Source organism: Seriola dumerili, unplaced genomic scaffold, assembly GCF_002260705.1.
Source record: "Seriola dumerili isolate Sdu_G_001 unplaced genomic scaffold, Sdu_1.0 BDQW01000149.1, whole genome shotgun sequence".
NCBI lineage: Eukaryota > Metazoa > Chordata > Actinopteri > Carangiformes > Carangidae > Seriola > Seriola dumerili.
In genome coordinates this window covers 19,955,162-19,968,262 of record NW_019174404.1, presented here as the reverse complement: position 1 = coordinate 19,968,262, position 13,101 = coordinate 19,955,162, and the positions used below count along the sequence as shown (strand labels likewise).

The window sequence follows — 13,101 nt, the reverse complement described above, 5'->3', positions numbered from 1 at the left end:
TTGAGCACGATAGCAAGTATGCTATAAAACACATGATATTAATATCTTAATTTTACACTGTGACCCTGAGCAACTTATCATCTGCTTGATGAGCAACACAGGAACATGTGTCACTTTCTTGTTGTTGGTAAAGTTTCATCATCCTATCAACCATTGCAAAAAGAAGAATAAGGCATTTAAAACAGCATTTCTAGTGGAAGATGAGATGTTGAGGAGGCTAAAGAGAGGCGAAGGGGAAGACAGAGAAGCTTCCTTTTATGAAAAACTGAGGCGTCACATTTCAGAGATGTCGCACTTGTCTTGGAAACGAAAAATGATGGAAACTGAGGAGCAAATCAGTTAACACAGAAAGAGAGAGAGAGAGAGAAGCAAGAGGAGTTGGAAAGAACCCAGTGTCACTTTTTCATGACATGGCCTTGGCTCATGTGAGTATACATATAGTACAGTATGAGTGTGTGTGTTAAAAACAGAGAGAGAGACATTATTTCCACTTTTACTCGCGAGCAGCCCAGTATCCACCTCAAAGCGCCAGGTGGCCAAAGCCCTGCACAAACCCACGCAGCTGCTCTCTTATGTGCCCACGCAAACACACACACATACACACACACACACACACACACACACACACACACACAGCAACTAGGCACACACTTTTTGCACAACAGACTTTGATGTCACCAACGCTGAACATATATTTCACTCACACACACACACACACACACTTTCATGAGGCTTTATTTTGTACACAGATATCAGAATTAATCGCTTCGTCAAGCTGGGCTTATCCTCACACATACACAGAAATCATGGTATTAGATGCATTAATGCTCCATGCTCATGAATATGCATAAGACAGTGATGTGCAACACGTACAGAGGATTACTTATGACAAACACTCTTGCTCTCTCTCTCTCACTCTCTTCCTCTCTAGCACTCCTTAGAAAGGGTCACAACTCATCTCACCCACACACTGACACACATATATGGGGTTATGTGCCTCATGTTTTATCATCTCCACACACACACACACACACACACACACAATTCTGGAGCTGAGGGGTTACAGCGTACCACAGAAAGCTACAGGATGTGAGGATGTTTCCAGCCGTTTTTTTTTTTTTTTTTTTTTTTTTTTCCTGTAGTGTTATTTTCCAGGGAGTGCTAATTTAATCGTTTAAAAGGTGTCTTTTTATAGCAGCTTATCCACTTGAGCTTTGCCTGCGAGAGCAATCCCCAGTCGTAGCCCACTAGCCTTTGTTCCCGTCGCAAGTTTAATTAAGGTAATTCCAGACCTTGACAGTGAAGCTTAGCAAATGGAAAAGAAACACCACACAATTGCTACTGAGGGACGTTGTCAAAAATGCATCACTTTAAAAGCAAAACTGACAGCTGTTAACTGGGTTCATCATTGAGAACAGGTCTGTCTGTTGAGCTCCTGTTAATGACTGCATGTGGTACCAAGTGCCTTGTAGATTATGATGATGATGATGATGATATGATAAAACTGTGGTCAATAAAATGCTTTCTTGTTGCAGTAAAGACGATATTCAACCCGGCACCGGCCATCCCTGACTTGGATCCAGATTTCTACAGAGCCTCTGATGTGTTTTGCTGTAATGAGTCTGAGGTGATGAATCACACACACACACACACACACACACACACACACACTCACACGCAGCTCACAGTGTTTATCACAGCAGCATTCATGCGTCCTCACACAATACCTCTGCCTTTCTCACACATGCACACGCTCACATTTACAAGGAAGCAACTAGGAAACCAGTCCTGCACAGCCAAATTGCAGGTATATCATTGACTAAACAGTCTCTTCTTATGCACACACATGCAGTTTACAGTGACAACAGTGGCAGATTTTACCATCAAAGAGCTCAGTAATTTTTGAAACAGTGAGTTCTGAGTTTGCTTGTTTTTTTGCACGGAGGTGCACAAAAGCAGGCTTCTCATTTTTAGCCAGCGAGCGTTGATTTTGCTGATATGACAATGTTTTCTAGCAGAATTTGAGCTAATTAAGTTAACATTAGCTCCATGAGTTTCTTGAAAAAGCTCCATATCTGATGCTGCAAGTTTCAGGCAAAAAGTTGGCATCCTCACTGGGTGATGATCCATGTAAAAGACATGGAAATGAAGAAACAGCATCGTTCTTTTATTTCAGTGTGAAGCTAGCTAGTCCTAGTATAATGGGAAGGAAAACTCCACGGTCAGACTGTTATTTCATCCCAACATAACCCTGCGTATCTTCCTTGTTTGTATTTTCAGACAAATTCACTTAGAGAAAAGAGTTTTTAGGGTGAAGACTAAACCATAGGTTTGGTAAAAGTAAAGCTGTCTGATGTAACACTGGCTCAGGTTGAAGGTGTAATCTTTCCAAATCCAGTAAAGAGCAGTACAGACCCAATAGGTCAAATAACCCTATTGTTAAAATCAACAGATGCTGCATTTAAAACGTGTCCAATCACCACTCAGTAACACTGGGAGACTTGTTGTGCAGCTTGGAGTCAGACACAGGTAGAAATATTTCTTCTCTTCTGTGAAAGGAAAAGATCAGAGGTTTGAGATGTTGTGAGCGCCCACACATATACACACCTTTTCACAGCCAGTCAACTCTACCTCCTGGGTCATGACCCCCACCGGCACATCAATAATCCCACTGTAGCCTTTAGCCGTACATGTAAACTCTCTGGTATGAAGAGGGGAGTAAGTATCTCTCCACCCTTTTACAGTAAAAACTGGTGTCATGGCACCTTGCGTCTTGTCTGTCAAGTGACGAAAGATGAGCGACGGAGGGGCAGGAATAGATGGGAATCGTAGTAAAAACAACAGGGCAGATGTGCTCTGTGGCTGAGTCAGCCGCCCCCTCGGGGATAAAGTGGATGCCTGGGAGCCTCTATTTGATGTGGTGGTGCAGGGCGGAGAGGAGCTGTAGCCAGGTGTGGGGACATGAAAGGGAGAGTTGACGAAAGCGCAACATGTCTTTTCTTCTTTTCTTTTTTTTTTTAAACAGTGTCAGGTCATGGAGGTATAGTCATGTTATACATTATGCAGCATTCACGCGTGGAAAGAGCATTAAAATATCCCACAGGTATCCCAAAGGTATTGCTACTCTGATTGAAATTTGAAGTAGAAGTAAAATTAGAAATAAATAATAAAATTACGTACAGTATTGTAAATACAATGTACTGAAAGGGACTGAGTTAACAGGCATTTTTTGATTTAGTGCAGTTAAATTCATTCTGGATCTCGCCATTATTAATCAAGAGTCACTGCTTCATTAAAAAAACAAAGAACCTTTATTATCATGGCTGCATAATTAAAAACACTGTAAATCATTTTAAGCTTGTTCAACCTAGAAACCTAAGTTCCCCTGCCGCCTTAAAAATGTGAGTTGACGGAACCTAGTTGCGACACCATTTTCCGAGTTTTAAAAATGCAAAATGAATCACTGAGTTGTGTTCACTGAACTTGAGAAAAGAAGTTCAAAAACATGAGATGTTAAGTTGAATAGACTGTTTTGTAACACAGACGGTCAGTATTGACGGAGCAGTCAGTGCTTCATTTGACATGAAGAACCTAAAGCTTTTGTACCGGTGTCAGTGCAAAGACAACATGTGAGGCGGCTCCCAGTGACTCAGTGTACCAGGGTAGGGACTGAATTCAAGTCTAACCTTCATTGGTTAGCATTGTTTTCACTGTTCTGGAAAAGAAAGAAAGTTGACATCATGTCTGTTTTCTTTCTATCTGTATGGTTTTGACCTAATCTTGAAAAAAAAAAACATGAAAATGATGATGATGATGTGATTTTTGTTGGGGTCTGTACCAAACGAACATGTGTCCTTACATCTGGAGAGGATGATTTGTAGATCGGGACCACAATGTGATTCATTAATATTTCGATTAATTGTTCAGCCCTTTATGCATTTTGGAAATGATTTAACTACCATTCATGTCACATAAGAAAAATGACATCATTCTACGCACTTTCATTCTCAATTTATGATTCAATGCTAATAAAGACCTAATATTTGTCATTAGTAAATGTATGCAAAGACAATATAGCAACGTAAAAGTCTTTGGTCAAGACATAGTAACTTTTCAACCTAATATGAACTGTTTTATGTGAATTACATTTTAGGTCTACACATATTTTATTGTGCATTATCAACCGTATTTATTCCTATTTATTCTCTTTATTGACTATTGCGCTTGATTTTGTTTGTCTTGTGTTTTTAGAGTGGAACGTTATTTCGTTTTTATGTATGTAAATGCCTAGAAATGACCAGTAAAGAAAAATCTAATCTAGATAATTAGAAAAAGCCTCAAAAAGTACCAATACAAAATAATGTTTCTCATTTACAGTATAAAGCATTAGACAGTTGACTGTCAGTGACATTTGAAAAGAACTTGAAATTCAGATCTAAACACTGTGCAAAGCAAATACGAAAACGCCCTGTCAAATATAAGTATGCAAAATAATTATATACATTCCGAACACACCCAGCATGCCAACGGCTTTATGCTTTAAAAAATAAGTGTGTGTGTAAGATATGCACACACATACACGCACACACACACACATACACACACACACACACACACACACACACACACAGACAGCAAGAGACACATAATTCAACTTTCTCATATTCTTGTACACAGAGGGAGGTAGATTGATTCCCTGCCCTGGTGTGAAGCTGATGACTAACAAAACAGCTCTTTTTCTCTTTTGGCATCCGACAGCTCCGGGGTGGCTGCGGGCTCTTAAAGCACGGAGGATACACTCTGCGGTTTATTTTTGAACTGTCCAAGGTCATTGTTCACCTTGACAGATCGCAAAAGCAAGGGTGGGGTCACAACCTCAGACCCCTATTCAGCGCTGGTGTCAGTCGTATCTTGACCTTCTCATGTGCGGTTATAGCTGGCACACATTCTGTACAGGTGTGTGTGTTTGTGTGTGGTCTCACTGTAACATGCTCAGGCTGAGGGGTGAGGGAGGGTGATAGGGGGGCTTAAGGATGACAAAGTGCAGGTACTCTTTGATCCTCTGCCCACATACTAAGCTGAAGTGCTTTATAGTGAGGGGAATTATCTTTGATGTCGACCTCAGGACCTCACCAGCCAAAATGGATCCACATTTTGTCATCCACTGGTCTGAAAGGGTCTCACACACTTTAATAGGAGCATGACAGCAGCAACAAGAAACGTGGTGTCACTTTTTATGCTTGTATGTTTTATGTCATTGTCAGTATCTGTAGAGCAGGCTGATTTTGTATCTGTAATTATGGCAGGAAATTAAAGGGAAAGTTCAAAATAGAAGTCACAGTATGTTTCATTTGTTTTAGTTGATTAGGGAAAACATAAGAGATAACTTTGATTTCCATTCGTCCCATTACAGCATTGTTTTTATGACTTCAGTATTATCTAGTTTTATTAGTGCAATACAGTGATGAAATATTTATGATGAACAAAACTATGAAGACAAATTAGTATAGCAAAACACAAGTGTAAATTCAGGGACCATGTCTGTTAACAATAAGAGACAAGGGACAAAACAAAAAAACAAAATGTTCTACCACATATTGAGTATTGAGTTTGTGGAGGGTTGTGTCTGTCAATATATGCGGAGGTCTGTAAGCGCTGAGAAGGGGGAGAGTTAGAGTAAAAATATAAATGGTCAGATAGGAAAAATAATACATTTATTATACATGATACTTTTTTTTTTTTTTTTTCAAACAATTAGTTTGGCTGAATATTCAGGACATTTAATTTTGCAGTTCTCTTAACACAAACTGCTGTACTCCAGACTTTGGCCTTCAAAATCTCACAGAGCACATACAATGAAAATGAAAAGAAAAATAGATAATATTTCATCCGGTCACTTTATCGGAGCATCACAACCAGTTTATACTTTATTAAAAAATTTTAATAATTGTTGCATTTTAAGATAAAATGATGCTTTATTTAGTAACTAATTCTCATCAAAAATATGCTGTGCTCACTCCCTCATGATTACACAACAAAGCCAATATGTATCAAATATAACAAAGTCAGTATTTGAAATGATAAAGTGTAAATGATTTTTCATTTTATTCATAAGGCTTAACATTACAGTAAGTAATGAAGTTAGATTCATGCAGGACAGAAAGATGATAGTCGTTGTATTTAACTGCATCAGTTTGTCTTTACACCAATTTACACCAGACGCACAATACAGTATAACATTTTGACAATAATCAAAAGGAAAGAAATAATGCTGCATTTTCCTTTTTTTCCTCTTTCGCCTACTTAATATGCAGGTGGTGAAGTAGCTAGAAATGTGTTATGTTGTGATGCTGCTCACCAGAGAAATGTTGTTTAAATGAGGACAAGTACTTGTTAACACTAGTTGCATTATTTCTATGTAAAATTAATTCAGTGGTTCTTGGTGATAAACATAGAAACTTGTGCAAATATAAGATGTCTATGAGTGTTTTGCACTTTGTATGTACAGAAAGCATTTTGTGCTTAATGGTAAAATGCAGCAGTTTGGTTTAGCAGTTTAGTAGTATTGAAACTGAATTGAGTAAAATGCAAAAATAAAATTTTAAAACTAATAATCTCATAACAATTAACAGCAAGTAATAGCAAATAATGTCAGTCAGTAAAAATTGATGTGAATAGTAAAAATATTTAAACACAAATATAAAAACTGTATGTAATACTATTTAATTTCATAAAGATTTCTGTCACTATCACATAAGTGGTATAGCTTCATCATCAAAACACAGAGAAACTGGTATTTCTCTGAGGATATTCTCTTGAAAATAAACAACTCCAGAAAATAATATCGTGTGGCTCTTTATGAGGGCTGCCAGTTACTCTGGAGAGACCGGCTGTGGTTCTTAGTTTCCTTGAAGTTCTTCAAACCTCAGCTGTAGAGTCCTGCTTTGTCACCGTTTAGTCATTCTGGAGCCAGATGAAGCAGCGCAGTCAGAGGATCTACTCTTTTGAAAATGTTTGGCCCGCAGACTGCTCACACATCCACAAATCCTCCACCGACTTAACGTGTTTTATGAGTCTGTCTGACCACTGTCAGTTGACTCATGCCAGAACTGCTAATACAAAACAGTGAACGATAGCAGGTAAGCAATGGACTTGTAATAGGCTACTAATTAGGGGTCGTTAGACTATAAATGGTTGTACTGGACCGTGTACAACAAACTATTAGTTTTGATTTAAAAAAAAATGTAAAAACTGAAGCCATTGCTTTGATATCTTGTGTGTTTCACACAGCCCTTAGAACTGGGTTTTTGCCTTGGGGAATTCCCATAATGCAGTTCTTTATTTATCCACCCATTATCCCACACCAGTGTTGGTTTTGCTCTATCTTTAATTTTAATTCTAACCTCTGATTAACGTGGCTCCCTGACCCAGGAACGAAAAAAAAAACCCTGGTTTAGAAGAAAATGTCAAAGAAATAGTGTGCCATTATCATCTTATGCTAAATGAGATAAATGTTTAAATGGAGAGTGTGTTGTGTATATGATTATACATTATGTTCCCAATGACTTAAACCCCTGCACTTCTCCATACAGGCTGAGCTGCTGACTGGTTCCTCCGTAGCTAATGTGGAGGAAGCACATCGGGCCAGTCAGGAGCTGCTGAAGCGAGGCTGTGGGTCGGTCATCATCACTTTGGGACCTCAAGGCTGTGTGGTGCTCAAGGCACAGGAGCTGACCCTAAAACATGTTCCTGCCCCTCCTGTCACAGCAGTGGACACCACGGTAAGAATGTCACATATACTGTATATGTATTTATATAATCTTATATTTATATTATATTAAATTATATTTTATATTTTTCAGTGATGTTTTGTTTCATTTTAGTTCATAAAATATCAGAAAGCAATGGGAAATAAAACAAGAAAAAAAAACCCTGAGGCGTCCCGGTAACTAACCTGGTAGAGCGTGTACCATGTGCTAATGCTGAGTCCTTACCGCAGCGGCACGCGTTCGAATCCAGCCCAGGCCCTTTGCTGCATGTCATTCCCTCTCTCTCTCTTCCCCGACTTTCCTGTCAGTCTCCACTGTCGCTATAAATATAAAGCAGAAATGGCAAAAAAAAAAAAAAAAATCAAAAAAAGAAAAAGAAAAAGAAACCCATCCCGATCTCCAAAAGCCCAAGGTGATGTCTTTGTCTTTTGTTTGTTTTGGTCCAGACAAATATCTCAACAACTACTAGATGGATTATTATTAAATGATGTACAGACATCTATAGTAGGTTAAATCATACTGACTTTGATGTTCCCCAGACATTTCATTTAGGGCCACTATTAGTTTGACATTTGTTTTTTGTTTTTTTAGTGTAATGTCTAGACAGCTGTTGCGTAAAACCTGGGTCACACTTTCATGTTCACCTCACCTAGTGATGAATCACTATCACTTTGGTGAGCCATTAACTTTTCATCTACAGCCATCCTAGGGTCAAATTTTTAATCAGGTCAAATATTTTGGCTTAAAGCTGAAATAATAAGTCAATAAGTTGATCAACAGAAATATCCAAATATTTTGATCAACTATTAATCATTTAAGTCCAATAGTAAGTAAAAATGCCACACAGTCCCACTGCAGTGGAGAATAATAACAGCACCACCAGCCTCAGCTCTACGTTGTGTTTATTTCTAAATAGCAGATGTTATTGATTTTAATGTCAGCAAGTTTGTCATTGTCAATGTGAGCATGTTAGCATGGTGACCTCGGCATTTAGCTTTAGACTCTCAGACTTTCTTTCATTATCAGTTAATTTCTTAAAATTTTTTTTAATTATTTGATTAATTATTTAGTCTTTAAAATGTCAAATGTCTGTCACAATGTCCGAGCTCAGAGTGATGTCTTTGTCTTCACTTTTTTTTTAATTCAAGATATATTCAGCCTCTATTCATATTATAATAATATAAAAGAGAAAATCAGCAAATTGTCAAATATGGAACCTGAGAATGCAGGGGATAAGTAACTTCCTTTACTATTTTTTTTTTATTGCTTTGCACTGCTTTTTATGATTTAGTATTTAATGTCATTCTTCAAGTGGTAATGATATGTCTTATAGGTTCCACATTATATAAAGGTAGATGTCCATGTGTTGTTTGATTATAAAGCAGGTCTAGGTTCTATATTAATACTGTGAAAGTATCAAAGCCTCAGTCCACAGAGAAATGCACACAGCCTGTATTCAGATACTGAGCCTTAAAACCAGCTGTCAGGACTTCTGTGATGTTCTTTGTGATGTCACAACACAGCAGTCACCGCCCTCAGCCATGCCTCACACCCAGCCCATCAGGACTCACCATCTAACTTTGCAGGATTAGGTTGCTGAGTGTTTTACCTGAAGTCTGCGATATTATTATTCAATCACTCAGAAAACAGTCAGCCAATCAGAGGAGAGTCTCAGAGGCTCCTCTCTTGTGATTGGCTCACCGACCTGTTGTTACTAGAGCTCCAGAGAGAAGCCTGAGAGAGGAGAAGTAAAACTACATTGAGATGGTTTTTGGTCCTTCAAAGAAATGCCCTTTCCAGCAATTTTCACAGAAAATCCTTAGATTCGTCTGTTACTACTGTGCCATAATAAAACACTGTCACACATAACTTTTTATCTGCCCATTCATCATTACACTTCTAGCACTAGTGGGGCTCCAGATATGTCTGTTGCTCAAGTGGAACACTTTAAGAACACTTGGGGATGTGGTGACCACCAGCTGTTTCCCCTCCCTGATTCTAATCTTTAAAGGAGGCCAGCGTCACTTGACTCATTTCACACCCGGCCTCTGTGGCTTGTTTTCGTCACAGGAGCCTCGGCTAGATGTTTGCGTATCCTGTCTCTGCGGGTTTTGTGGGGCCTGTGTTCTACCGACCAAATGCGTCATCACACTGAGGTGTTAATCACCTCTTTGTTAATACCGGGTTTGATTAAACCTTTCTGATTGTTTGTGTAATGGATTCTTTTACTGAATAGTTCCCCTAGGGACTTTTATTGTGCCATAATTTCCAAAAGCCGGTCATCATGCAGTATAGTAAAAACTGGAGTGAAGCAATTACAAGCATGCGGTCTTAGCTTTACATGAAACCCACAGCAGGTATTGTGAAAGTGAGGAGTGTGTGTAATACAGAGAAAAAAGAAGAAGCACTCCTGAGAAACTGCAGCTGAAGTAAACAGCAGCATCTACTTGTTATTATCCAAGGTCACTTTGGCATTTCAAGAACAAAGGGCTCGCTTTCTTAAACGGTGTGTGACCTTCGTCGTGCCCCCGCGTTTCGGAACAGTCAGACATAACTTTGCTTATTCACTGTCTTAACTCTCCCTGCTTCCCAATAGCCCCCAGGAGGACTTACCCACCACCCTTATCCTCCCCCCCTTCCTCTCCCATGACTCACCTCTTGGGTCTGCATCAGTCAGCAGAAAGCTGTGGTCGGGCCTGTGGCATGTCCCCCCGCTTAGACACACACACACACACGCACTCTCACCCCACCCCTCCTGTTCTTTGATGGGCCCATAAATTCTGGAGTGTTTAACTCTTTTGGACATCATAATCCCTCTTCCAGTAAGCCCCTTTCTTTTTTACTGGAGAGAGGAAAAAACAACAGGTTGTTATCAAGATCATTATTCACTTCTCTGAGGCTGTTCTAGTAACTCAAGCCTCTTAGTTATAATCACTCTACCACTTCTTTTATTTCTGCTTTGATTGTGTTGTTTTTCTCTCTCTGTGTAGCAGTAGTGACAGATGTCTTTTTGAAAGACTGGGTTTTTTTTTTTTTTTTTTTTTTGCTGTTACTCTCCGTTTTCACTGATATCGGACTGTGAGTTGAAGCCGTACATTCGGCTGCGATTTCTTCGATATCAACACAATGAGTCACTTGTGGTTTCTCGCTATTTTAGCTACTGTACAGCTGGGTGCCGCGGGTGGCATGACGGGCAACTAATCAGACACAATCCACCTTTTTACCGTTCAGATGCGTTTCTTCACAGATGCAATATTTCTGATTGATTGATCGAGCTGGGTTCATGAATTGCCAACATGGCTGCTAAATCATTTGGCTTCCTCCTGACTGTAACTATTTCATCATCTGCTCCTCCTGCGACTGCCTGAATAACACATTTTACACAGCACAAGCAATTATGGGCTGAGTCAGGGTCGAGAATCTGGATGAATAACAAAGCAAATCCACTCATCTATTGTGGGTCTTCCCCATTCCTCCTGCTGTATCCGTTTGTCTCTCTTTTGTCTTAAATTGAGTGCAGGCTTCCCTCACTGAGATCAGAGCCTCGGCTGTTTTGTGTGGACAGTTAGATGAGGCTATGGCACACACACACACACACACCCAGTGCCTTCTAGTCCCAGCAGGACTTGGGTGGCCTTGGTTTCCACTGCTCCGGGAGGTCCACTGTGTAGGGCGAGAGGTAGACAGTCCTGTCTAAACCAGACATTACAGCTGTACGGTCAAATTATTCCCAGTCTTCTCCTATGACTGGAGACATGTAAGGACCAATTGCATGATTCCCAAGGTAAGGGAATACCTCCTGAGCACTGCATTCCTCAGCTCTTCAAACTCTGGGTCAGCATGACACAATGAGAAAACTGCCACATCACCATGTTTTAATGGACTGCACATGCTTCACCAGCTGCTGTTTAGCAACCCAGATGTTGGGCCCAGTCCTCTGCTGGCGCATAGTCTTGTTGATCAGTGTTATACACAAAAGGGTGAAAGAGGATTAAGACAAAGCACTGTAGATGGATCAAAGATGTTAGCGCTCTAATTGGTCCAATTAAATGTGTTTTTGATCTCTGAATCCTCCTCCCTCGTTACTTCAGAGGAGTCGTCCCCGGCTGTTTGCAAGTCTTACGGGAAGCTTCCGGACGTGGAAGCCACTGTGACTCATCGCTGCCCCTCAGTTGGTCTTTGCTCTCCCCAGGGTGCCTTTCATTGACAAAGGCTGAAGGCTTCAGGAGATAACTGCACATAGCTCCATCTGTCATTAGCAGGATGGGAGATGCAGGAGGCCTCTGGGTGAGAAATACAGTCACAGTTCTGGACGTTCAAACAGTTCAGCGGGTGCAGGAGACTCTTTAAAATAGAAGGTATCAAGTGTGGAGCTCTTCCTGAGATCTGCATTTTCTATAGGTTTTTGTCTGTCAGTGTTTGGTGCTTAGTGCTCATTGCTGTGGCGTTTCTGCACTGCACTTTACAAAGATCAATTGTCAATCAAAGTGTGTGGGCGCTACTGCTGTCTTTGTCCTTGGATTCTCTGTTGATGGACTACAGAGTTTCTGTATGCGCTCCTTTGTTTGTCTGTACAGCCATGGCGGTTATTGCTTCTTGTGTTAAGTATTCTGCTCTTCTTGTATTTATTCCTAACACACACACACCACTCAAACTGCTGTCAGAAGCAATAAAAAAAGGTCACTTCCCTGGAGTTTTGACAGTGAAAGCCTACTGGTTACAAAAGTGTTCCTAACAGCAAATGGAAAGATTTCAATCGCTATGGATTTGTAAGTGTTGTGTTAAATTGACCCAAGTTGTCTCATTCTAACCTATTATATTTTAATCCATCCCAAAGAGGGTTCGAATTATGGATGGGATTGGGGGGGCCTAACCCTGATAAAGATTTTGAACCCCCAAAAGACGTGAAACAACAGTTTGCGTGTAAGACTCCCCTAAAGTGGACCATACCATTTCTTAACCTTTACGTTAGTTGAACACCTCGTCTGCTTGCCTCAGAGCCTAGCGTCCTTAAGTCTAAGGGCCTGATTTACTAAGATCCCAAATAAAGAGCGCTAAATTGCGTGCGCACACGGATAGATTGCGCGCGCTGCCTGTTTGGGCTTTGCGAGTGATTTACTTAGATTAACAGCGCAATTGACTACAGGCGCAAAAGTGATTGAGCCGGCCCTATTTAAATGAGGATTTTGCGCGAGTTAAGGGTGTTCACCGTGGCGAATGCAAACGAGCAGATCTAATTGGACCGGAATTGGAGGTGCTGGTACAGAGGCAAACAAGCACATTTCTGAGTTATAGCAAAGGAATTTAACCGTTATTAGGAGGGAACGAATAT

General features: G+C 40.2%; 1 protein-coding gene across 3 annotated transcripts in view; it reads left to right on the top strand.

The window, feature by feature from the left end:
- The window catches only part of rbks (ribokinase), a 41,944-nt gene that overhangs the window by 21,783 nt on the left and 7,060 nt on the right, over positions 1-13,101 (top strand). For all 3 annotated transcript variants that reach the window (XM_022750439.1, XM_022750438.1, XM_022750441.1), the window contains exons 7-8: positions 1,536-1,627; positions 7,593-7,781. In XM_022750439.1, coding sequence (XP_022606160.1) covers positions 1,536-1,627; positions 7,593-7,781 — 281 coding nt within the window. The remainder of the gene's footprint in view (positions 1-1,535; positions 1,628-7,592; positions 7,782-13,101) is intronic.